Source organism: Chrysochloris asiatica, unplaced genomic scaffold (assembly GCF_000296735.1).
Source record: "Chrysochloris asiatica unplaced genomic scaffold, ChrAsi1.0 scaffold00116, whole genome shotgun sequence".
Classification (NCBI taxonomy): domain Eukaryota; kingdom Metazoa; phylum Chordata; class Mammalia; order Afrosoricida; family Chrysochloridae; genus Chrysochloris; species Chrysochloris asiatica.
Window position 1 is genome coordinate 1,674,407 of NW_006408634.1, and position 26,049 is coordinate 1,700,455.

Below are 26,049 nucleotides of genomic sequence, written 5' to 3' on the forward strand. Positions count from 1 at the left end.
TGGGGGTCAGGACTCCTGGGTCTGAGGGAGGAGGAAGGGCTGGGGGTCAGGACTCCTGGGTCTGAGGCAGAAGGGCTGGGGGCCTGGGATCCTGAACTTCTGGCCTGGGGCAGTTGGGGTTGGAATTCCTGATTTCTGTGCCCTGGGAGGATGAGTAACAGAAAACTCTTTACTGCCTCAGTTTTGCAATCGCTGTGGCCAACAAATCTGTGGACCTCAGGGAAGGCTTCCCCTACATCAGGTATTTAGATAGCTGTGGGTTGGGAAGGATGAACCGGAAGGGGTCCTGGCTCTAAGGACTCATAGATGACCCTTTATCTTCCCCAGTCTCTGTGGATCTTACCCCCCTCAGAGCTGCATCTTCAGTCAGGTGCTCAATATGGGAGCTGCAATGGGTAACTATTTCCCAGCTCTTAAAGCTCAGAGCTAGCCCCTGCCCCTCCACCCTCTGACCTGGAGCCCCAGACCCCTATACCCTCAGGTCTAGGATCCCCGGACCCTCACCACCCTCAGTCGCAGGACCCCAGACTCTTCTTCCTCAGACTCAGGACCTCCCCAAGAAATGTCCGACCCCAGCCCCATCTCTTTCAGACCTAGTAATCCAACTCCCCAGTTCCCTCCTTTTCCAGAATCTGAGAACTTGATCCCCACTCCTTCCCTGACCTCTGGACTCTGGAGGCTTGGTTCTCCCTCCCTCCTCCCTCTCTTCCCAGCTGCCTGGATCTGCATTCTCCGTTACCACCAGCTCCAGAACTGGGGAGTGGAAAGGTGGTTTAACCAGTTGATCCTGTGGACAGGTCTCCTCAGTGCCTTGGGAGCTTCCGTGGTTGGCAATTTCCAGGTAAGACAGAGTGACTACCCACTTGGCCCATACAGGGGGCCAGCCAGCCAGTTCCTGGGACTACAACTCCCAGGAGCCCTTGGGACCATAGGCATCTAGTTTTAGGGACTCTTCCACGCATGGACTCCTGGGGCTGGTAGTTCATTTGTGGCACTTTGTATAAATTACAAGCGTATCTGGAAGATATTGCAGGTTCCGTTGCAGGCCATTGCAATAAAGCGAATCGCGTGGTTTTGTTTGTTTCCCAGTGCATAGAAAACTTATGATTACACTATGCTGTAATCTATTAAGCATTATAGAAAAGTTTGAAATATCGTGAGAATGACTTAAAATGTGATGCTAGAGCACACAGTGAGCACATGCTGTTGGAGAAACTGGAGCCTATAGACTTGGCTCCACTCAAGGTTGCTACAAATCTTCAATTTGTGAAAAAAAAAACCACCACGGAGTTATCTGTGAGGCGCAATAAAAAGAGGTATGCCCGTACCCGCCCAAACCCTAGGAGACTGGAATAATTTTCTGTTGTCTCCCCTATTTAATGGTGAAATGACGGAGTTTGTTCATGTATGATTAATGTTTGGCATGGGATCCTCTCCATTGATGGAACTCTTCACCCTGTAGGCAGTTGTTAAGTTTTAACTACAGGTATTAAATTCACTCTCTGTCACAAGCACTCTGGGGTAGGCCCTTCTCTTGGCCATATCTTACAGAGAAATGTTTTGTTTTTTGTTTTTAATTTTATCCATGGAGGCAGTGGTGGTTTAGTGACAGAATTCTCACCTTCCATGAGTGAGACCGGGGTTCGACTCCCAGCCAATGCACCCCATGCGCAATTCCCACCCATCCACCACCCATCCATCATCAAGGCTTGCATGTGTCCTGGTGTGGCGCTGTGGGATAATGCACTGGACTGCAAGGTCTGCTTGAACTGCAAGGTCGGCAGTTCAAACTCAGCAGCCGTTCCTCGGGAACCCTATATAGGGTTGCTATGAGTCGGAATCAACTCGTCGGCACTTAACAACAACAATGACAACATTTGATAAAAGGGCTCAGCAGAGCTTCCTGATTAAGAAACACAACACAGTGAGCCACTTCTGAAAAGGAACCAATGAAAACTCTAGGGGTCATGGTGGTCTGTCCTGTTGGTCATGGAGTTGCCATGAGTAAGGGCAACTGGCTAGTGACCACACAGACTCCAGGACAAGCTTCTTGCACATTTCTGACTATGAAGCTGGTAGAAAGCTGTAGAATCAGTGAATGGACAGCTGACAGGAGACATACTGTCTGTTATTTTTATTATACTGCCTCTGATTCTGAAAGGAGCTCTGGTAGCGTAGTGGTTACGAATCGGGCTGCGAACCTTAAGGTCAGCGGTTCGAAACTACCAGCCGCTCCGCGGGAGAAAGATGAGGCTTTCTACTCCCGTAAAGATTTACACCCTCGGAAACCCTGTACAGGGTCGCTATGGGTCGGACCCGACTCGATGGCACTTAACAACAACAACAACAACTGATTCTGAACCTGAGAGAAATAAAGGAGAAGGAGCCCACTGGCTGACAATAAACTCCCACTTGTTTATTTATTAGGAGTCCTAGAGGGACTGACTATAGGATGATCACTGGACTGCTAACCTCAAGGTCAGCAGTTCAAACCCACGAGCTGCATACTGGGAGAAAGATGAGGCTTTCTGCTCACAAAGATTTACAGCCTCAGAAACACTGTTACAGGGTCACTGAGTCAGAATCGATTCAATGGCAGTAGGTTTGGGATTTTGTTTTGTTTTGTTCATTAAACATTCTCAACTTGTTTGTATAGCCGTTCATTTATTTAGTTTACTCCAGTGTTCCTGAATCTTTTCATTTTCTTTGTTCCTGTTGGTTGCCTTCGAATCAACTCCAACTCATAGTTACCATAAAGGACAGAAGAGAACGCCCCATAGGATTTCCTAGGTTGTAATTTTTTTTTATCAAACAAACAGAAATTTATTACACTGCAGTTTAGGTGGCTAGAAGTCTGAGCGTGAACTCTAGGGGAAGGTGTTCTTTCTCTGCTGGCTCTGGGCATGGTGCTAATCGCCTTGCTGGAGTTATCATAGCCAATGCACAGAATCGCTAAGTTGACCACTTGGCTTGGCAGTTTTCCCTCACAGGCTGTTGGTTTGGTACGTGGTCCCCTTCCCCTTCCTCCCATCATGCTCCTCCTCCCCCCACAGTCTTCTTCATCTCATCTCTTTACCCGTCTCCTACTCCAGCAGAAGAACCAGAGGCATACCCATCTCACGGGTGCCTTTTTCGCCTTCTTCGTGGGCACCCTCTATTTCTGGCTGCAACTCTTTCTCTCCTGGAGGAAGAGGAACCTACCGCAGCCCGGGCCTCCCTGGATCTGGCTGTTCCGCCTGGGTCTCTGCACCATGTGCACCATCCTTATGGTAATCAGTATCCTTAAGGGACTGGGAACAGGGGGTGGGGGGACTCTTCTCCACTGGGCATTGGAGAAGGATGAGGCTGTGGGTTCCCGTAAAGATTTCCAGGGTCAGAAGTCCTTAGTGTCACAATGCCGGGGCTCCCCTTGACAGCTCTGGGAGGGGCTCTGTTCCTGTCTTTGGGCCCTGTCTCTACCCATGCAAAGCCTAGTAGTCAGGAGTGAAGAAGTTCCTGGGTGGTGTCAATGATTAAGCACTAGACTGCTAGCCACTTTGTGTCCCTGGAGAAGGACATCTTGCTTGGTCAAGCTTTGTTGCTTTCGTTACCTTTTGAGTGTGTTTTGACTCATAGTGACCCTGTATAGGGTTTCCGAGGAGTGACTAGTGAGTTAACCATTTACATCACTGAGAAACTCAGATGTCACATTGTTATCGCTGGTGACTCAGTTCGGACTCATGGGGACTCTGTTACAGAGCACAAGCGCTCTGTGAGGTTTTCCTTTTGTTTTGTTCTTAACTGATTTGAGTGAAAGTTTACAGAGCATGTTAGTTTTCCATTCAGCAATTCTCACACATTGGAACAGCACTTGTACCGTTCCCTTCTTGGGTTCCCCATTTCCATTTTATCTCTAGTTGTTGTTAAGTGCCTTCGAGTCGATTCGGACCCATAGCAACCCTGTATAGGGTTTCCAAGGAGCAGGCTGGTTGGTGCTGTTCGGTGCCGTAAAGTTGGTATGGACTCCTTTTGCACAAGAGAACTGAAACACTGCTTGGTCCGGTGCCCACCTCACAATATCTACGCTTGAGCCCATTACTGCCACCACTGTGTCAATCCATCTTGTTGGGGGTCTTCCTCTTTTTCGCTGACTCTCCACTTTACCAAGCATGATGTCCTTATCCAGGTACTGGTCCTTCCTGATAATATGTCCGACGTATGAGAGATGCAGTTTGGTCATCCTGGCCTCCAGGGAGCGCTCTGGCGACACTTCTTCCTGTCTCTCTGCCTTCAGAGCTTCGTTTTGGGGCAAATACTGCCCTTTCGGAATGACACATACAAGGAGCTCTGCTGGCATAGCTTGGCACACATTGGGCTTCTATCCGCAAGGTCAGCAGTTCGAATCTACCAGCTACTTTGCAGGAGAAAGATGAGGCTTTCTGCTCCCATAACGATGTACAGCCTTGGAAACCCTACACAGGGTCACTAAGAGTCAGAATCGACTTCGTGGCGCACAACCACCACCAGGTCACGTATAGTTGATTATTCTGAGAAAAAACGTTCCTCACAGCTGTTCATGGCGCTGTGGATTAGGTGTTCAAACCCACCAACCACTCCTTGGGGAGAAGGACGAAACTGTCCGCTCCTGTAAAGACGTATAGTTTCAGAATCTATAGTAAGGTCACTATGTGTCAGAGTGGCCTCGATGGCAACAGACTTTATTGTTTGGCTGAAAGGTGTTTCCTGGGAATCCAGGTCACTTTCTGAACCTTAGTTTCCACATCTGTAAAATGGGACATTAATATAAACCATTAAAAGAAAAAAAAAAAAAAACCAGTTCACTGCTTTTATCATTGGAGCTCACATAGCTAATGAACATAATCGCTATATTGCTGAGAGTAGGAGAGCTCTGAAAGAGAGGAGAGAGCTGAGGCCTCAGCTTCGGGGACTATTAGAGACTCTGTGGGATAATGCACTGGACTGCAAGGTCCTTTGAACCACAGGGTCAGCGTTCACCAGCTGCTCCTTGGAAACCCTATACAGGGTCACTATGGGTTGGAACCAACTCTACGGTACTTCACAGAAAGGCAGAGGAGGAAGACATATGACACTTTCAGAAGAGGCTAAGGAAAGTGGCTCAATTTAATCTAAAACTTCCCAGCAAAAAATGGAGATGGTGACCCCAATTCCCAGAGTGGCAAACTGAGTCCCACAGAGTAGGCAGAAGGCTGGAGGGGAACTCCTCAGCTCAGCATACTTCCCTGTGGGACCTTTTATCCCAGAGAAAGCCCTCCTCTGCTTGTCTTTTTAGGCGAGTGGGTGGTGTGGTAGGTCATAACAGCTGTGAGCTGAGTGTGATAAGGAAAGGTCCTAAAATGTTCTAAGGAAGACAGGCCCTGGCAGCTGGAGACTCAGAGCTTTGTCTTGAAGATACAGCTGCTTTTGGTCTGGGTTGGAAAGTTGGGGAGGTGGAGACAGGCCAGGTATGTGCTGAGGGTAGAAAACCAGGCTGGGAGTGAGGGTCTCCAGAGCCAAGGTGAGAGGCATGGGTTTCTGCCTGGGGGTAATAGGGAGCCATGGAGCGCTTGGGAGCAACAGACAAACAGGATCAGTTCTTACAGTTGCGTTTGGGGTTGGTGTTTTTCCCTCATTGTAAGATCCACGGGGCCAGGGATGCAGTCTGCCTGAGACATTGTCTATTCCAATCGCCAGGTCCCTGGTGGTGCAGTGGGTTAAGCATTGGATGGTAGCCAAAGGTCAGTGGTTTCAAGTCACCTCTTAGGGAAAAAGGTGAGATAGTCTGCTTCCATACGAACTTCCAGCCTCGCTTTGAGATGAAACGAAGTGTAGGATTTGTTGAATGTAAAACTGATGATCTTGTCTGTAAACCTTCACTCAATTTAAAATAAAAAGTTAAAAAAAAAAAAAAAAAAAGATTTCCAGCCTTGGCAACCATATGCAGCAGTTCTACTCTGTCCCTATATGAGTAAGAACTGGCTGATTGGCAGTGGATTGGGTTTTGGGTTATTACACAGAAAATTCTATAAAGTAACTAAAACTTTCAAACACGCGGAGTTGCCATGAGTCAGAGAGGGGAGGGAGGGAGAGGGGCACCTCCCCACCCCTGCCTGGCACCCTCTGTGCTGAGCTGATTCCAACTGCCAACTCATGAAGACTCTGCATAGGGTTTCCAAGACTGTAAATCTTTATGGAGCAGAAAGCTTCATTTGTCTACGGAGGAGCGGCTGGTGGGTTTGAACCTTCGATCTTGCAGTTAGCAATCCAATGCTTATCCACCAGGTCTCCTCACTGCCTGGCACAGAAACCAGTGAAAGCCAGTTGCCTTCAAGTAGATTCCGACTTAAAGCTGTCTCCTTCTGTGCTCAAGTAGAGTTCTGCTTTGAAACAGCCATTAGGTTTTTTTCTTTTCTTTTTAATTTACTTTTTAAAAGTTTTTCTTGGGATTTGGGTGAAAGTTTACAGTTTCCCAATAGATAGTTTGTTTATAAAGAGTGTCATGATGTTGGTTGCATTTCCCCACAATGTGTCAGCATACGGCCCCCTCACTTCCCCTCTGGGCTCTCCAATTCTTTTCTCTGGATTTTTTTCTACTTCTTCCTGCTTGATTACCTTTGCTTTGAAGGCAAACATCCTTTTGATCTAGAATATAGCCATACATAGGGAACGCAGTGACTTTATACATAGGCACTAGACTGAGAACCACGAAGTCCGCAGTTCAAGGCCGCCAGCTGTTCCGCCAGAGAAAGATGGGTCTTTGTGCTACTGTGAAGATTTTTTTAAAGCCTCGGAAACCCTATTCAGGGTCGCTATGAGTCGAAACCGACTCGAAAGCCTAACAGCAAAACACTGCCAGGCCTTGTTTTATTGCACTTTGCAGCTATAGCTTTTTAAAAATACAAATTGAAGGTTTGTGACAACCGTGTGTCCGAGCAAGTCTATGGTCACCCTTTTCCCAACAGCATGTGCTGACTTCGTGGCTCTGCGTCATGAAGTTTTAGTCATTGTCCCAATATTTAAACCTTTTCCATCCGGGTATATGCACACTTGGATGACCGTGTAGAGTAAGCATAACTTTCACATGTACACTGGGGAAGCAAAAGATTCGTGTGATATGCCTTATTGCCAATATTCGCTTTAGTGAGGTGGTCTGGAACCGAATCTGACGCATCGCCGAGGTGTGCTGTAAATAATACCATGAGAAAAAGCAGGAAAAGACAGACGAACAGCCCATAGGCAATTATATAGGTCCTGGAAGGGAATGGATGGGATAAACCAGGTGGGTGGAGTTCCACAGTGACAGGTAGACAAGGAGGAGGCAAGGGGGAGACTCCCAAGTGTCCACTTTGATGTGTTAAAGGCCTCTGGGGCTTTCACTGGAGGCAGGGATCCCAGAAAAAGGGGAGATTATAGAAGAAAGAGATTCGATCCCTTATCGGCACGAGAGGACCCTGTGGGCCCCAAGTTGCTGTGGAGTAGATTCCGACTCACGGCGCCCCCTAGTGTGCAGAGTACAGCTGCTCCACAGGGCTTACACGCAATAGTTGATTTTTACAAAGCAGAACACCAGGACTTTCTTCTGTCGCACCTCTGGGTCAATTGGAACCCCTACCCGTTCAGTTAGCAGCCAAGCACATTAACCATTTGCAGCATCCAAGGACTCCGGTTCATGAAACCATTCCATTGATCCTACATGGAAGGGTACGTTCTTCCCACTTTACAAAACCAAGCCAAACCGGTTGCTGTTGAGTGGATTCTGACGCATGGCGCCCCCGTAGGTGCAGAGTGGAACTGCTCTATAGGGTTTTCCAGGCTGGGACCTTTCAGAAGAAGATCCTCAGGCCTGTCTTTCCAGGCGTCTCTGGATGGGTTTGAACTACTAAACTTTTTTCTTTTTTTTTTTAAGTTTTTATTGTGGATTATGTGATAGTTTACATGGTAGAATATTAGCTTTACATTCATCCTATCCTATATCGTTTCATTGTATGATTACAATCCCCTCCATGCATCATCAAACAACCAAAGGGTATACCCTGCAAGCCTGCCCCCGAGTCATGAGCACACAGCCTCTCTCCCTCTCTGGGTCTGGAGTCCCCAGCTGCTCCATCTCTCCACATCATCATCTCTGCCTCTATCTCTGGCATCACTGTTTCTCTGGGTAAGGTCCCGCACTCTGCTCTTCTCTCTTGATGGTCCCAGGGACCTCCACTCCTAGACTGTAAAGTCAACCACTCCCCTCCTTTTGCTACAAAATGTCTACCTTTACATTTCCAACCCACACAGTCCATCCTGATAACAATTATTCACTCTGGTACCACAAAAGTCTTATCCCATCTCCTTTCATCAGCCCCATCCAGATAGATTGGATACTACTCAGTGGAGATTCTACCTTCCTCTGCGCCCTCTGGATCTAGGCTCCCTCTTGAACACTTGTAAGCCAGTCACTTCTTGCCTTTGTAGCCCTCTCCCCACCCCCCATTTTGGGTAGCCAATGTCCAAGTTGCCCATCCCTGTCTACTCTGTGTATGGAGGGGGTGGGAATGATCCTCGCTGTAAAGATTTGTTCCCTCTTTTGAGCTACTGCATCCATAGGTGTAGGTCAAGTTCATCAAATTGTATCAGATTACTCTTTTTTCTCTCTTCTTTCTTCTTCTAGATGAGTTCCGATCATCCAGCCATTGAAGCCAGGTCAAGTGGGTACTATCTGCAAGTGTGGGTCTTCTTGTGCATATGCCCTTGCTTCTTATCACTGGATGCTTCATTCTCTACTTTAGACCTTTGTGGTTATGTCACTGACTCTGGGCCCAGGAGTCCCCAGGTCTTGCCACACTGCTGGCCAACCAGGTCTCCACCCGGGTTCACAGGAGTCTATTGAGCATGGTCAGACTTAGCTCACAACTTCATTGCTGTTTTTCCTTCACTTCCCCTTATCGGTGACCAACATGGTCACCAGTCACATCACATGCCTGCTTGTGTATTCCCCTTGAGTTTTAGTCTTGGAAGGGTGTTTGCCCTGAGGGGACCTGATCACTTGCCCTCAAGGCTCCTGGCCAAGCAACTTGTTTGTTCTTGTAGTAGTCAGTCAGACTGCCGATATTGTTTTTGATTTTTCCTGTCGGTCTTTCTTGCAAGAAGTATCTTTTGTTCTTCTAGCCACTCCTGGCTAGACTGCTTGTCCTTTCAAGTGGAGATTTCCCGCCTCAGAAGATTCTGAATAGGGTTCAGTATTCCACCTATGGTCTTACACAATGCTAAGGCTTCACAGGAAGCCTCCTTCACTGGGCAATTTGTAGCCCCATTTTAGGTATTCCAATCAGTTATAGGTTGAAGACGGACTTACAAGCTTTCTATGGTGATATTTCTGGCTATTTCTTTCTCTCCTTCTCAAGTGTCTACTTTATAATGTAATGCAAGGGAAACCAACATTCAAAAGACAGCCAAGCATGTTAACATTATTTCCCCTCTTTTACCTATTTAAACCATGCCTCAATCCCTGTATCCCAGAGCCCTGTTGTTCCAAGGTTGTGTATACATCATTATTTACCTCTGTCCCACTTAGTCCACTCAAACCTGCCTAACTGTTCTCCCATTCCCCTCCCCCTTCTTGTATATTGTGGCTCCCCCCAACCCCCAGCACCCAAGCTATCCTGTGTCTATTCCCTACACTGTGCTCCACCTTCCCCTCCCTCCCCTCACCCCATCCCACACATCCTGGTAAGCAGGAAATAAAAAATTTCCCCCCTTTTAGTATGGGTTCTTTTCCTTAGTCTTTTACAGTAGTGGTCCTATGCAGTATTTCTCCTTTTGTGATTGACTAATTTCACTCAACATAATGTCCTCAAGGTTCATCCATGTTATGCGGTGGCTTGCAGCTTCCTTATTATTCAAGGTAGCATAATACTCCATTGTGTTTATGTACCACAGCTTGTTTATCCATTCTTCAGTTGATGGGCACTTTGGCTGTCTCCATCTTTTTGCTATTGTAAATAGTGCTGCTGTGAACATTGGTGTGCATATATCTACTCGTGTTATGGCTCATATTTTTTGTGGGTAAATATCAAGCAGAGGAATTGTTGGATCATAAGGTATTTCTATTTCCAACCTTCTGAGGAAACGCCATATTGCTTTCCAGAAAGGTTGGACCATTTTGCAATCTCACCAGCAATGCAGGAGGGTCCCAGTCTCTCCACATCCCCGCCAGCATTTATTGTCCTCTACGTTTTTGATCTTTGCTGTTATTGGTGGTGTGAGATGATATCTCATTGTTTTGATTTGCATCTCTCTAATGGCTAGTGATCATGAACATGTCTTCATATGTTTGTTGGCTGCCCGGATCTCCTCCTTGGTGAAGTGTCTGTTCATGTCCTGTGCCCATTTTTAAATTGGGTTTATTTGTCTTTTTCTTGTCGAGGTGTTGTAGTTTCCTATCCTATATATTTTAGAAATTAGTCCCTTGTCTGATGTGTCGTTGCAAGATTTTTCCCATTCTGTGGGTCCCCTTTTTACTCTTTTGGTGAAGTCTTTTGAAGCACATAAGTTTTTAATTTTTCGTATGTACCAATCATCGATTTTGTCTACTTTTGTTTGTGTAATTCTCAAAATGTTTGGTAGTCTGTGTATGCCCTGAATTAGAGCCCTCACATTTGTCCCTATATTTTCACTGATGGCCTTCATAATTCTGGGATTCACATTTAGGTCTTTAATCCACAAGGCATGAAGTAAAATAAAGGTCTTGTTTCAATCTTTTGCATATCGCTTTCTAGTTCTGCCAGCACCATCTGTTGAAGAGACTATCATCTCCCCATATGATATATTTAGATACTTTGTTGAAAATCAGTTGGCTATATGTGGATGGGTTAATTTCTCGATTCTTGATTCTGTTCCATTGATCAATGTATCTTTCATTTGACCAGTACCAAGCTGTTTTGACCACTGTAACTTTTGAAATCGGGGAGTGAGAGGTTTCCAACCTTATTCTTCTTAAGCAGTGCTTTGCTTATCCTGGGTCTCTTTCCTTTCCGTATAAAGTTTGTAATAGTTTTTTCCCATCTCTTTGAAGAATGTCGTTGGAATCTGGATTGGGATTGCATTATATGTGTAAATCGCTTTGCGCAGTATTGATATTTCCACAATGTTAAGTCTTCTATCCAGGAGCATGGTACATTCTTCCGCTTTTGTAAGAATGTTGCAGTAGTGTTTTGTAGCTTTCTCTGTATTAGGTCCTTTGTTTCTCTGGTTACATTTATTCCTAATACTTCATCCTTTGGGAGACTATTGTAAATGGTATTGTTTTCCTAATGTCCTTTTCAATGCTGTCATTATAGAATAATATAACTGATCTTTGTATGTTGATCTTATACCCTGCCACTTTGCTGAATCTTCCAACGAGGGCTAGTAGCTTTTTTACTGAGTCTTCGGGGTTTTCTATGTATAGGATCCTATTGTCTGCAAATAGAGTTTTACTTCCTTTTTGTCAATTTGGATGCCTCTAATTTCCCTGTCTTGCCGTATAGCTCTTGCTAAGACTTCCAGCACAACATTGAATAGGAGTGGTGACAAATGCCAACCTTTTAGCTAGCAGTCGAGTGCTTAATCACTTCCATTGCCTGTTATGAGCATGGCTTGACGTTCAGGGGCATTGTTTGGAAACCCTGAGGATTTGGACATAGAAGTGATGGCGCTGGTTGTCTGGCACTGAGGAGGTGGTGGAGAGAAAGATGGACTTATTTGGGGAAGAGGGAACTGGGATACTAATGTCAAATCTTACTTCTGAGACAATTTTGGGTGGACTTGAACCTCCAGTGTTGAGTTAGCAGCTGAGTGCATGAACCGTTTACAACCTCCCGCCCTACCCTGGTCAAAGTAGAGAGAACATGGTGAGAGGCTACCAAGAGAACATGGTGAGAGGCTACCAAAAGCATGTTTAAAAATTCCCATAGTAAATAAGGGCTGTGTACGTGTTGCATAGCAGCTGTATCTGTTGCTTGTAGTATTTAAATCAGAGTGGGAAACTAACAAGTTGCTCTGGTGACGCTGAAAGGTCAGCTGTTCAAACCCACTAGCTGCTACTGGGAGAAAGATGAGGCTGTGTGTGCTCCTGTTAAGGTTTATAGCCTCAGAAACCCTAAGGGGAGCAGTTCTACTTGGCCCTATAGAAAGTCACTACCAATCTGAATCGCTCGATGCTGTGGGTCTGGTTTGGGTTTGACTAGGAGACAGCCACGACCCGCTCAAAGATGACTACGGATGCTGCTCAAAGATGGTGGCCGACTTCTCTGCTTTGAATGGGTTGCTCTCCAAAAGTGCCGCCACAGACCTCCCTCCTGAAAGTTTCAGGAACCGAATGTGGGCGATTGGATCACCTACAGGAGTCTAGAACCATAGCTTCACAGACTCAAAGCAGCTCTGATGGCGGCCATCTTTGAACAGGGCAAGCCACCACCTTCTTTGAGGGCGGCAAGGTTACGCCTTTCCTCCCCGGTAAAAATGCTGGGAGCAATAGATTCGTTCGTTGTGCAAAATGTATGTGGACTTTGTTTACCATGGAAACGACAGAATCATTTTGAAGCCCTGGAGGCTACCCAGTGAGATCTCAACCCTGCTCAGATAGCACCCAAGCTAGGTCCTGATCCTTGGGGTGTGATGTGCATGTGGTTTGTTGGGCATCCACGCAGACCCTTAACCCTGGTGTAAAGTGGTCGTTCTCCACTCCTGGCTGCCGCTGCGCTCTGCCTCTGCGTCCTGCGAATGGGCCGTGGCTATGCTGCTGTTGACTCTCTTTGGCCTCTTAGCTGTGGACTTCTCCTGCCTGGACGGCTGCACCCTGTCTCTCCAGTCTGCCCCTGGCCTCAGTGCACCACCAGCGGCCTCCCCTAGCACCCTGGAGGTCCAGCTGTCTCAGGATTATGAGCCAGCGAGCGGGGGGCGCCTTCGTCAGCAGCCGAGGAAGAGTTCAGCTCCAGACCTGCCCCCAGGAACCATCGGGGAAACTGTCCAGCTGGCAGGAGAGGAGGGCGGCTGTTGCTGACATTCCACATCCTGGAGCCCAGTGGGGATGTGTGAGGCCGTGGACAGCTGATTAGAAACGTGGATGGTAGCGTGGTCCTGCCGTTGCCTCCAGGGCTGAGGAGCCCCCAGGCCAGCCCTGTGGCCAGGAATCGAGAGCCCCAGGCCAGCCGGCAATCCCTGATCAAGGTTATTTATTTATTTTTTTTTGCCGCCGGCGGAATCAGAGACAAGGACGCAGGCAGGATCACGCGAAACCAGAATTCCTTCCGGAGAGCAAATCCGTACAGAATGTCGTGGGGGGGGGGAGGGGGGAGGAAAGACCAGGGGCAGGAAGGGGGGGCCAGGAAGGGGGGGGAGTTGGGGACAGACGGCCCTGTCCGGATCTGCTAAGCCACCCCAACCAGCTCCCGTCCCTCCCCCACCCCACCCCGCAGAGAGATTGATCAATAAATAAAATAATAAATTAATCAATAAATAAAATAGAAAGAGCTCCCCCGCCCCCAGTTCCCCCTAGATCCCCCCACCCCATTGGGCACGGCCCTGTAAGCCCTATCCCTGCAGGGCAAGGCCGGATTTTGTGTCCCCCCCACTTACTCCTTGGGCCCTATTTACAGATTCACAGTTGGGGGGCAGGGAAGGGGGTGTAGGGGGTTTCCCTCCCTGGTCCCCTGGGGTCAGGGCAGAGGGGTCCCATTGGTGGTCAGGAGTTTCTTGTCCTTGGGGGGACCTCGGCGGGGAGAACCGCTGAGCTCTGGATCTGGGCGGCCGGGTGGGGGCTGCAGGCTTCTGGGTGGGGTACCCGCAGGCCGGGTCTGGGCCCCATTCTTCTCATCTGTGAGAGAGAAGGCAGTCTTGGATGAGCTGCACTACTTCAGGGCCTGAGGTGACGATTCCCGTGACTGCAGAGCTGCGGTCTTATTAGCCTCAGTATCCCCCAAGACCATATGGCCCCAGGAAAGAAATGCATTCTAACAACATCCAGGTGAGGGCTTGAAGCATCAGGAACCAGAGGCTGTTACAGAGACACACTGACACAAAGTTTAGCTTCTGGAGAACAAAAGGGGCTCACATCCTAAGCTCTCCCAAACCCTTGCAGCTTTGGAAACACGGCTTGGTTAGCACAGTGGAACTTGGGGTGTGCCTGACTTCAGAAGTCTTGAAGACTTTGGTTCCAATACTTTTGGCTGAGGGACAGCTTGCCCCTGACAAGAGACACAATTCCTTACCTTCTGCTAGACTGGTTGTTAGAGGGGAATCCTTGCTGGTTATTTGGGGTCTTGAAACCTCCCAGGTAAGCCTGACAGAGCCTCCCTTTTGTGGGGACCAACTTCCTCAAACAGACCACTTCCTATTGGGGACTACAGTTGAAACACCGGTTGCCAGTGGTCATCTAGAAATTTCTACAGGGCCTAAGACATTAACCAGAACACTGATTACCTGTTTGGCATAGTGACCTATAAGACTGGATTCCTCCAAGATAGAGTCTGGGGTTCCTCCCCCCATTCACTCATAAAGGGGAAGGAAGGAAGGTAGATAAGAAGGCCCAGTGTGCCTACTGGACCTAGATCTGGAAGAGTTTGTGTATTTTGGGGATCCTTGGTTGCTAAGGCCAGCTTTCCTTGGAAAAAGGGGGTCTCAAAAAGTTCCGAGGGCCTAGTGCACTTTCTGGTTGTCCCTGACAAGTCTTTTTTTAGGTGCCATGGAGTTGGTTCCGACTCATAGCGACCCTGTGCACAACAGAATAAAACACTGCCCAGTTTGTACCCTCCTCACAATGGTGGTTACACTGCAGCCCACTATTGCTGTCACTGTGCAATCCATCTCATTGGGGGTCTTCCTCTTTTTTGCTGACCCTCCACTTTCCCAAGCATGACGTTCTTAAGAGACAATGAAGTCTAACGGGGCAAAAACCCCACTGCCTTTGAGGTGATTCCCACTCCTAGCGACCCTGTAGGACACAACCGAACTGTCCCCTGGGGTTTCCAAGGCTGTAAATCTTTATTGGAAGCAGACTGCCATGTCTTTCTCCATGGAGTGGCTGATGGATTAGAACTACTGACCTTAAGGTTATCAGCTGAGTACTTAGCCACTGTACCACTAGGGCTTCCTACAACCTTACTCATAAATGTCCATGAAGGGATTTTTCCTGACTGAGGTCAGGGTCAGAGGCGACAACAGGATGACAGTGAGAGGCAATGTTGCTAACTTTGGAGACAAAGGAGGAGCCAAGGAGTTAGAGTGGCTTAGAGAAGCTGAAAGAATGGAATGCACTGTCTGCTCTGTGCCTCTCCGCTTGTCCCCTGTCTACTCTGTGCCTCTCCGCTTGTCCCCTGTTTGGTTGTAGTAAAGCAACCGCCGTAAGTACAGTGAACCGTTCCAGCGAATTCATGAACACGGGCGGAGAGAGCCAGCAGGGCTGATGTCTGCCTGCTTGCGGGGGCTGTCTTTCCACTGTGCGAGCTCCCACCCAGCTCTGGGACCGGGCCTGAGACAGAGCTAGAGTACCATGTGACCAGCCGGTGATGAAAATGAGGGGGTGCGAAGCTGAGGAACTGGATCCAAGTCCACACTTTGGGGACTGGATTCACGTGGATACTCACCATGTAGTTAGCAATGGAGGTGGGAGTTGCTCATTGTGCCCCTTGCTTAGTGCAGGGTGGGGGCTGCCATGTTCTCAGAAATGGGGTCTGCTCAAGGCCCTTCAACCAAAACCAAATCCACTGGTGTCCAGTCGAGTCCAACTCAGAGAGAGTCTACAGGACAGAGAACTGCCCCAGAGGGGTTCCAGGCAGTCAGCTTCATGGAAGCAGACTGCCACGTAGAACGGGCTGGTGGGTTAGCAGCCAAGCACTTTAACCAGGGCAACACTAGGGCTCCTGGAAGATCCCATTCAACTCAGAGAGTCTATAGGACAGAGAACTGCCCCACACGGTTTCCAAGCTTGTCACCTTCACAGAAGCAGCCAAATTTCTCTCCAGTTATGCTTGAACCGCCGAGCTTTTGGCAAGTGCTTAACTACTGCACCACCAGGGTTCCTTGAACAAAGGACAAACCACGGCTTTCTCGTGGGTTCCTCCAGATAGTGACCAGACAGGACAGAGCAGCACTGGCCCAAGGCCGTACTCTTTACGGAAACAGAAGGCCACATCTTTCTCGAGCAGAGTAGCTGGTCAGTTTGAACCACCAATCTTCCGGTTAACAGCCAAGTGCTTTAAGCACGGCTCCACCAGGGGCTGCTAAGGCCTTTTAAGGATAGTTTTTCTGAACAGCATACACTTCACTTAGCAACGCTGGCCTCTGAGAGCAACAAAGCCCACCCTCTTGCTGTGTCCCAGTTGCTAGGGAGTCCACTCCTTGACAACCGTGGCTTCTGAGGCCAGGGAAGCCCTGTTCCTTGGACAGAGAGCATGTTCTGCTCCATCAACTCAATTTATAACACAGCTGGGAACTAGCAACAAGGCCAGGTGGGACTCGGTTCTCAAAAAACCAGGCTGGTGAAGGTGGGTCCTGCAGGTAAGGTGACTGGTGGTACTATATGATAAGCCCTGGATTGCTTACCACACGGTTGGCAGTTCAAACCCAGCAACCACTCAGCAGGAGAAAGATGGGGCTGTCAAGTCCGGTAAAGATGCAGAAAAAGCTACACAGGGTCGCTGTGAGTTAGGAGTTGACTTGAAGGGCAGTGAGTTTGGCTTTGGGATGGTCCTAATTTTAATATTGGTGGTGGTACTTATGTGCCGTGGAAAGGGTTTCCAAAGCTATAAATCTTAATGGGAGCAGAAAAATCTCTTTCTCTTGTAGAATTGCTGGTAGATTCAAACTGCTGACCTTGCGTTGGCACACCAACTTATAACACGCTAGACCACCCAGGATAGGCAATTACAGAATGATGGTCAGAGAGAGGCAGTATAGCTGGCTTTGAAGATGGAGAGAGACTAGGGGTCAAGGATGGCCTTGAGAAGCTGCGGAAAGCCAGACTCTTCGGGACAGAAGTCTAGAGCCTGCTCCAACACTGTCTTCGTCTTTTGTTTTTTGGGGCGCCCCATCCCGTGGTGCTGTGAGCTAAGGCGCCAGAATGCAAAGCTCTTTGAACTGCAAGGTCAGTGGTTCAAGCTCACCAGCTGCTCCTTGGAAACCCTATATACAGGGTCGCTATGGGTTGGAATCGACTCAACGGCACTTCACAACAACAGTCTCTAGCTACGAGACCCTTGTAGGTCCTGGACAGTCTGGTTCCCACTGATTTCTGACCTCAACCTTCCACAAACCTGCTTCCAAACCACACGGCTCGTACCCAATGGTTAGGAATCAGCAGCACATCCACCAAAGAGCCTGACATAGGATGAGTCGTGTCCCCTATAAAAGGCAGGGCCAAGTCCTCAGTCCTCCTGCCCCAGATGTGCCAAAATGCCCTTAACTGTAACGGGATCTCCATAGGTGGAATTGAGATGAAATTCTCAGGGAAGGTCCTTACCCACTGTCTTGTTCTGTCATCATTTGTTACCGCTGAGATAATATAGACTCATGGTGACCCCATGTGTATCAGACTGGGACTGTTCCATGGGGGCTTCAAAAGCATACCCCCAGGTCTTGTTTCTGAGGTTATCTCTGCGTGGGTTTGACCTGCCGACCTTTTGGTTAGCAGTCCACCCAGACACTTTGAATCCAATCAGACGGGTATGTTTAGAGACACACAGGAAGAAGACTCCGTGGAGACAGAGGCAGAGAACGGAGGGATACATCCACAGCTAAAGACTGCCGGCCACACCAGCAGCTCACAGGGGCAGGTGGGACTGATGCTCTCCCTGAACCTTCACAGTGAGCATGGACCCAGAACTGGGAGAGAATGGACGCTGGAACGGCTCACTTAGAAGCCACCACGGGGCCTGGTGTCCTCACAGCAGAGGCCTCACACCCCCGGCAAGTCTGCCCCCACCAGGAGAGGGAAAGGTCACCCACCTGCTAGGGCCTGCACGGAGGGCTGGTCATGGGTGCTCAGCAGCTGCGCCTGGATGGTCTCCACCACTCTCTTGAACCGCCGGCTGGGACCTGTAGGGAGACAGATTGACCGGGCGATGGGACGGTCCCCAAAGGAGTCGGTGACATTCTTCCTTTGTGTACCAATGTTTCTCTTCTGTTGAGGAAGGGATAATCCAGGCCTTGCGAAGGAGACTCGATGTTGTTATTTAGAGAAAACTGTCATGGGGCGACAATATGTGTCCTAATAGTCGGCACCTCTGTAATATGGTCTTTCTTTCTCTTTTTGGAAGCGTGTCTTTGCAGATGTGAATAGTGGCTGAGACTCTAATCCTGACACTAGAAGAACTCAATCGTGCCCGACAACCACCACTAACCACTCTCAAAGGGGAAGTCCTGGAGAGAGTGGGAGAAAAAATGTGGAACAAAACTCAAAACCAAACCAAAACAACCCTTACTGGCTTGATAGAGGCTGATGGAACCTCTGACACCCTACAGATTTAGGCCCTGAGCCTACAAGTGAGCTCACCTCCATAGCTCAACCGGCAGGCAAACGAGAGACAGGCCCAGAAGGTGAGCCATACACCAGGGAGATACACAACCAACCAGACAGATCAAAAGGGCAGCATTTGCCCAGGAAGAAGGCTCCGAAGACAGGATGGGGTAGGAAAGGAGGATGCTGGGAAATGGTACACGGAAAGAAGTAGCAAGAGCGTTGTTACTTTGTGGGGATTGTAATCAATGACATGAAACAAAATGTTTATGAATAGTTGAACGCATGTTTTCACCCAAGTCACAAACAAGAATAAATTGGGTCCTCATCCAGTGTGACTTGTGTCTGATAAGAGACAGAGATCCAGAGAGGCTACCACAAACCAAGGGTTGTGGATTGAGCTGTGCTATCCTTCAAAATGTGTATTGTAAATCCTGTGGTTATCAATCCCACTTAGGAATGGGTTTTCTTTATTATGTTAAGGAGACATTATTGGCATAGCAGGGGTCTTACTCAATCTCATTTGAGATACAGATGTACCTGGGAGCTATGGGGGGCTCGGTTTCAGACCTCGGAAATAAGGCTGGGATCCCTCCTGTATAAAGCAAGCTTGGTTTCCCAATGCATACAAAAGTTACAAGCACTAGAATGTAGCAAAACAGTATTATGACAAAGTTTGAAGTATTGCAAAAATGTCCAAAGCGGGACAGAGACCCAAATCGACCACACGCTGTTGGTGAGACAGTGCCAGACTTGCTAGTTTACGCAGAGTTGCCACAAGCCTTCAATGTGTAAGAAACACAGTATCTGCAAAGTGCAGGAAAGCAAGGTGTGTCTGCATTAAAGACCAGATTAAACAAGCAAGCAAGCACAAATGGGGGGGGGGGTTTGGGGAGGGGGAATACACACCACGTGTGGCCACCCTAAGAAGAACCTGGGAACAGAAGCTGAAAAGAGACAAGGGCCTTTCCCCAAAGTCTACAGAGAGAGCAAGCCTTCCTCCGGAACAATTCAGGCTTCTAGCTCGGCAACTGTGAGAGAGTCCATTTCTGTTTGTTAAAGCCCCCCACCCCCACCCCCATCCCCGTGGTACTTGTGCTACAGCTGTGTTAGAGAACTGAGGCCATTATGATTCAGCTGTGGATGCTAACAGCCTTCACTGTAATTGTAAAAACTTGAAACTCTAGCCTGGATAGGAAGTGAGCCATCTTAGAGCAGGAGGGGGGATCTCACTATCATCATGAAGGAGAGCCAGGAGTGGACCCCCAGATCCCTGTGCATTGAACCACCTCGACCCAGAGACAGAAAGCTGTGACACCCGAGGAGGGGCAGAGGAGCAGCAGACAGAGCAGTGGGCTGGGACAGAGCAAGGAAAGCTGAGTGACTTTGGGCAGGAGGCGTCCTTGTAGAGTGGGCTGCCTCCAGGTTCGTAATTTGGGGAGCTAGGTTTGCTGACCCAAGGAGCTAGAACCGAGTACCTTCAGGCTGAGGCTTTGATGGAGTGTCCTATGGGCATTTATCAGCAGCTGCATGGAACAACTGTGTCCTGAGCATTTCTGACCCAGATTGTAACCTGCTAACTTCTCTAATAAACCCCCTAATTCTGAGTATGAAGTTTGATTTCTGTGTGGCGGCCATTTCAACGAATGACTGGACCCAGCTGAATATAGAGGCCTGTGGGAGGCATGCTTGGTGGCATATTTTTAGAGACTCACCAGAGATGAGAGTGAACGTGACGGAGTAGATGCAACCGCCACCACTGCCGTCCCGTCGCGGGGAAGGCTCTGGACCTTCAGAGGAGCTGATGTCCACCTGGAAGCGGACAGGCTTCTGGAAGACGGAGGGGCCGCCACTGGCCTTGTACTCGGCCCTGAAGCTAGTCTGTGACAGCACACTGTGACTCAGACTGGGGATCTGAGGATGGTAGAGCACAAGAATTGGGTCATTCCAGGGAGCTGTCTACGTTTGCACCCTCTGCCCAAGGAACTACAAGTCCCATCAGCCACTAGAAGAATAACAGTAGAAAAGGCAATGGGAAGATTTCCCCACTGCCTACCGGGACTTGTAGTTTTCTCTGCCCTTCTGGAAACAAGCTATCAAAAAATGGCTGAACAACTGAATTCCACTTCTGTGAGATGCTAGGATGTTAGTACTAAACCCCAAGGTCCAGGCCACATGACCTAAAAAACAGTTGCCACTTTCATCGAAATAATCACAATCTAAACCAGTTGTGAATCAAGTCAAAACTCCAGTTGTTTTCAATTCCAACTGAAGGCAATCCCATGGGTGTCACAGTAGCAACATGTTCCCAAGGATTTCCAATGTCTGTCATCTACTGAAAACAGATCACTTGGTTTTTCTTCTGAGGTGCCTCCGAATGTACTCAAACATCCAGCTTCTTGTGGCACAGCGGAGTGCGGTTTGCACTACCCAGAGTTGTTTGGTGTGATCAGGTCGATTTCAACTCCTAGTAATCATATGTGACACAGTAGAGCTGACCCACAGGATTTCCAGGGTCCTGGTGTGGCGCTGTGGGTTAATGCGCCAGACTGCAAAACCGTTTGAACTGCAAGGTCAGTGGTTCAAGTTCACCACCTGCTCCTCTGAAACCCTATACAGGGTCGCTATGGGTTGGAATCGACTCGACGGCACTTCACAACAATCTTTACAGGAGCAGATGGCCCGCTCTGTCTCCCAAGGAGTCGCAGGGTGAGTTCTACCCACTCATTTTTTTTTTGTTGTTGTTGGTTTTTTTGCGGGGGGAGGAGGGGTAGGCTAGCAGCTGAGTGTTTATATGTGGCACCACCAGGCTCTTTACAACCCAGGGACTCTCCCACAAAGCCCTCTTGAGCCGTATCTGTCTCAGAATGTCAGTCCATCAGTCTCTACAGCAAAGAACCAGGGGGCAGTGGGACACCAGTTGCTTCTAAGCTCAGACTTGGTAGTAAGACCATGGCTACTCGGCAATCCTTGAAAACACAGTATCTAGGGAACTGGAATTTGGCACCCGGGTATAATAAACCTTGCTAGCCTCCCTGCTCCCACCACAGACTAAACGCCTCTGATGGGAAAACTAAAAATCCCATCATGCTCCAGGAGAAAGTCAGGTTAACAGTACAATGAGGGAGCACCAAAGGCTGCTGGGATTTGTAGTTCTAGGAGTAGAGGGGGGTCCATAGGGACTAAAGTCCCTCACCGACAGGAAGGCATGGACAATGTCCGCTTTGATGCTACTGAGAGGTTTGTCCTTTAGCACAAGGAATATTTGTTCTTCTTTGTCCAAGGAGATGAAGTTCCCGAACCAGGAGCGTTTTGCCAGCCTATGAGGGTAGGGGATAGTTGAAGGAGGGTCAAAAGGGGGCTTAAGAACAGATGCCCTTTTCGTCCCCACTCTTCCCTTCCATGCGGAACTCACTCCGGAGAGGATTCTGGCGTCAAGCTAGACATCTCCTCCGCGGTGGGGACTGGTGGGGGAGGATAAGAAAGAGTGTGATTAACGCTTGCCCATTAAACCAGTCAATGGCATGCAGGCCCCCTCCCAGAGATCTCAAGCCCCCTTGTCAATTCTCCTCCCAGTGGCTAACCCCTCCCACCCAAATACTCTATGTGATGCTGCTTCTAGGAGCATCCCTGGCGCCGAGCTTGAAACTGAGATGTCAGATGCCAACCTTTTGGTGTGCAGCTGAGCGCTTCAACCGCTGCAACACCAGTACTGCTGTTAAGACCCAGCCCCTTCTCCCCTAGGATTCCGATGTCCAGGTCCCAAAGTCCCTCCCATACCCTGCATCTTGCGCCGGTGGAAGCGAGGGGAGCCCAAGAAGCTGTTTCGTATGGAGTTGAGACGACTCCTCCAGGCGGCTCCCCCAACACCACCACCCGGACTGGGGGGTGGCGTTGTCCCCGGGGTCCCAGTTGGGCTGGCCCGGGGCGTGTGCAAGGGTGAGTGCAAGGGAGTCCCCCCTGAGGAACGCGGGGAGCCTGGGGGACCAGGTAGAGGCGTGGAGCGGGTACTGGGGGGCGGGGGCTGCTCCCCGGCACCTCCACCCCTAGGACCCCGAGAAGGCAGCGTCTGCGTTTTGGAAGTCGGGGATCCCCCGCCCCGGGCCTCATCTCCAGCTCCAGGTTCCGGTGAGAAAGAAAAGACCGGACTCTATGGAAGAAAAGGAGACGTGAATGAACTACAACTCCCAGAAGCTCTAGGAGTCACCCCCCCATATATTAAGGGAAACTAACCCATGCACGCTGGGACTTGTAGTCCAACTATTGCCCCGCCCCACAATGTTAGGAGGACAATAACTTTTCCCATCATGCTCACTGCTATATACCTAACCTGATCTGAGTTTAGTAACGGACACAGTAGTCACTCAATTAACTTTTGTTAAATGAATAATCCTTTAGACACTCTGAAATCTCAATCCTATGGAGAAGTACTGCGTCAGCTGACTAAATACTTGTATGAGGCCTCGGGTCTTTGGCCTTTTAGGGTAAAGGAGGCAATGTCTCACTTCTCACGGGATTTGTAGTTTCAGCTTCTCAAGCTTTGCTTCAGTGTCTTCACCCACTTAAAAAACCAGTTGCCAACTGTCGAGTTGATTCCAATTCCTGGGGACGCCATGTTTGCATCAGAGTACAACTATGCTACCCAGGGTTTTCAGTGGCGAAATTCTCCCCCAAGAAGTGCATTCATAGGCCTGTCTTCCAAGGTACCTCTCGGTACACTCAAACTCAAGTTTTGGATTAGCAAAGTTCTTTAACAAAAGCAACAAAACCACACACAACTGCCATGGAGTTATAATGACCCCTATTAGGACAAACACTGGACCACAAGGTCAGTTCGACCCCACCAGGAGCTCCTTGGAAACCCTAAATAGGGTCACTATGAGTCGGAACTGACTCAATACAACTTAACAACAGGACAGAGAAGAAGTGTTTCTGAAACTGTAAATATGGGAACGGACACATTGATCTTTCTCCAAGGAGTGGCTGGTAGATTTGAACCACTAACCTGGTGGTTAGCAGCCCAAAGCTTAACAGCCCAACACTGCACCTATCCTTTCTTAATTCCACTGAAGACCTGGCCTTACCCTTGGGCTGCTCAGAGGACTGGAGGACAGACCGGTGGACGCTCCACTGACGCTACGTGATCTAATTTTAAGAAAAGAAAAGAAAAATCAGGTGGGAAGGTTTCAGAAGGTTCTGGTGGTCTCACCCTTCCACACTGCTTCTAGTTAAGGAAATGAGGCCCAGAGAGAGGAAGTGACTGGTGCTAATCACCCCGTACATTTCTGGTAGCGCTGACCCTCTACTCCACCAGGGGACTGTGGTCCTCCCAGGAGGGGCAGGGGGTCTACCTCTGGCTGTGCTGGGCCATCTCCAAGGCCCGTCGAGTGGGTACGGGAGAGCCACCAGCCCCAGCATCGGTGATGCTCAGGACTTCCATGGACTTCCGCTCCGGCCGCCGCTTCCCGTGACGGCTCAGCATGGGAGAGTCCACACGCTTCCGGGGTGGGTCTAAAGGAGGGAGAGTTTCAACTTGAAGGTGACATGTTAAGTTGCAGGTGGGAAACATGAGGTGGGAAACTCAGTTTGGGTGAGGAAACTGAGGCATGGAGTACAGAGGGGTTTGGACAAAGATCACAGAGCTAAACTAGCCTGCTGTTGAGTCCATTCCAACTCATAGCCACACTGGGCACGGAGTAGAACTGTCCCACAGGGTTTCCTAGGTTGAAATCTTTACGGGAGGAGATTGCCATTGCCAAGGAGTGGATGGTGGGTTCAAACCGCCAATCTTTCGGTTAGCAGCTGAGCTAGGATTACACTGTGCCACCAGGGTGCTAAGTCAGGTCTTAAAAGCCAATACCCTCCAGTCAATTCCAACTCATAGCAACACTATAAGATAGAGGACGCCTACCCCATAGGGTTTCCAAGGCCGTCAAACTTTACGGAAATAGACAGCTACAGCTTTCTCCTGTTGAATGGTTGGTGGGTCTGAACCACTGGCTTTTCGGTTAGCAGTCAAACGTTTAATCACTGTTCCACCAGGACCAAGGGAGGCCCCAGGAGTCTAAAACCCAGAAGGCCAAGGACCTGCAGCTGCTTCCTCCCTGGAACAACCTGGCATGTGGGCTCCCGGCAGCTTCCCCTCTCAGGACCCAGCCGGCTGGTCCCCCAGCTCTGTCTTCTCACCAACATCATTCCGGGGAGGCAGGTCCTGGTCCTCACAGCTGGGATATCGCTCCTTCCGATCCAAAAGCAGATAATAAATCATCTTTTCTTGGTTCTCCCTAAGATGAATCAAATAGGATTGAAGTCAGAGATCAAGGCTCTGGGGATGTGTCCCCTGCTCCCAGCTGGTGTGGTTCTAGGGTTCCACCCTACACCGTATCTGAAGCTCCGTTTTTCCAGGTGTCAATTTCTCTGGTTTCCTTTGTCTCCGTATACATTCCAGTCTCGTTTTTCTCAATAATAATAGCAACAAATCTTAACATTGGAGCATTTACTACTGAAGGACCATTGCTTTCTGTGGATTCAGTTATTTAATTTCTCTTGAAGTTGGTGCTAATATTATGCAATTATTTCAGGGAAGGTCACACAGCTGGTGAGTGATAGAGCTGGGATTTGAACCCAGGATATCCAATAAGTTGTAAAGTCTCATGGGGCTAGGCTAATAGACTGTGTATGCCTCAGTCACAGTCTTGGTGTGGCGCTGCAGGATAAGTACTGGACTGCTAACTGCAAGGTTGGTGGTTCAAACCCACCAGCTGCTCCTTGGAAATCCTATATAGGGTCACTATGAGAACCGATCCGACAGTACTTAACAATGGCTCAGTTGTTACTGATATTGATTCTGACTCCTAGCGACCTATAGGACAGAGTAGAACTGTCCCATAAGGCATTCTAGACTGTAATCTTTATGCAAGCTCACTGATACGTCTTTCTTGCGAGAAGCAGAGCTGTTAGGTTCAAACCACTAACCTTCTAGTTACCAACTGAACGCTTAACTACTGAGATCTTTAAAGAGTTCTTTAAAGGTCTCCTTAAAAGCTGTTACCTATTTACTGCTGTTATTAAGTGCTGTTGAGTCGGTTCCAACTTAGATAACGCATATAGGGAGCCTGTGTAACTTTTCCTGGAGCAGCTGGTGAGTTTGAACCGCCGACCTTGCAGTTCAAACGGCACCACACCAGGTAGTCACCATATATTATTTTATTTCTTCTTGTTCTTGTTAAGTGCCGTTGAGTCGATTTCAACTCATAGCGACCCTGTTTCCAAGGAAACAGCTGGTGGGTGTGAACCGCCAACATTGTGGTTAGCAGTCCTGTGTGCTTAGGCCTTTTCATCTGACTTGGCACCTACTGATACCATTGTCTATCACTGCTCCTATCGCCTCCCGGAAACCCTGTTCAGGGTCGCTATGGGTCAGAACTGACTCGGCAGCACTTAACAACAACAATCGCCTCCTCGAGGGTTTTCTCCTAGAGCATCTCCAAACGGGAACTAGAAGCCAGGGCAAGTCTGTGCGTGCGCAGGCGCCCCGGCACGCCCTCTGCTGGCTGCTCCGGGAACTGGCACAC

General features: G+C 48.9%; 2 protein-coding genes across 2 annotated transcripts in view; one reads left to right on the plus strand and one right to left on the minus strand.

Moving 5' to 3' along the window:
• TMEM150B (transmembrane protein 150B) overlaps window positions 1-13,024 on the plus strand; it is a 13,734-nt gene extending 710 nt beyond the window's left edge. The window contains exons 2-6 of the mRNA XM_006868294.1: window positions 182-241; window positions 328-395; window positions 714-841; window positions 3,093-3,276; window positions 12,693-13,024. Coding sequence (XP_006868356.1) covers window positions 182-241; window positions 328-395; window positions 714-841; window positions 3,093-3,276; window positions 12,693-13,024 — 772 coding nt within the window. The remainder of the gene's footprint in view (window positions 1-181; window positions 242-327; window positions 396-713; window positions 842-3,092; window positions 3,277-12,692) is intronic.
• A 179-nt stretch (window positions 13,025-13,203) lies between these two features.
• Window positions 13,204-26,049, minus strand: part of BRSK1 (BR serine/threonine kinase 1) — a 37,753-nt gene continuing 24,907 nt past the window's right edge. Inside the window, exons 11-19 of the mRNA XM_006868101.1 lie at window positions 24,662-24,759; window positions 23,827-23,986; window positions 23,560-23,620; window positions 22,256-22,625; window positions 21,891-21,939; window positions 21,672-21,795; window positions 20,191-20,389; window positions 17,965-18,054; window positions 13,204-13,837 (exon numbers count right to left, since the gene is read on the minus strand). Coding sequence (XP_006868163.1) covers window positions 13,680-13,837; window positions 17,965-18,054; window positions 20,191-20,389; window positions 21,672-21,795; window positions 21,891-21,939; window positions 22,256-22,625; window positions 23,560-23,620; window positions 23,827-23,986; window positions 24,662-24,759 — 1,309 coding nt within the window. The 3' untranslated portion in view covers window positions 13,204-13,679. The remainder of the gene's footprint in view (window positions 13,838-17,964; window positions 18,055-20,190; window positions 20,390-21,671; window positions 21,796-21,890; window positions 21,940-22,255; window positions 22,626-23,559; window positions 23,621-23,826; window positions 23,987-24,661; window positions 24,760-26,049) is intronic.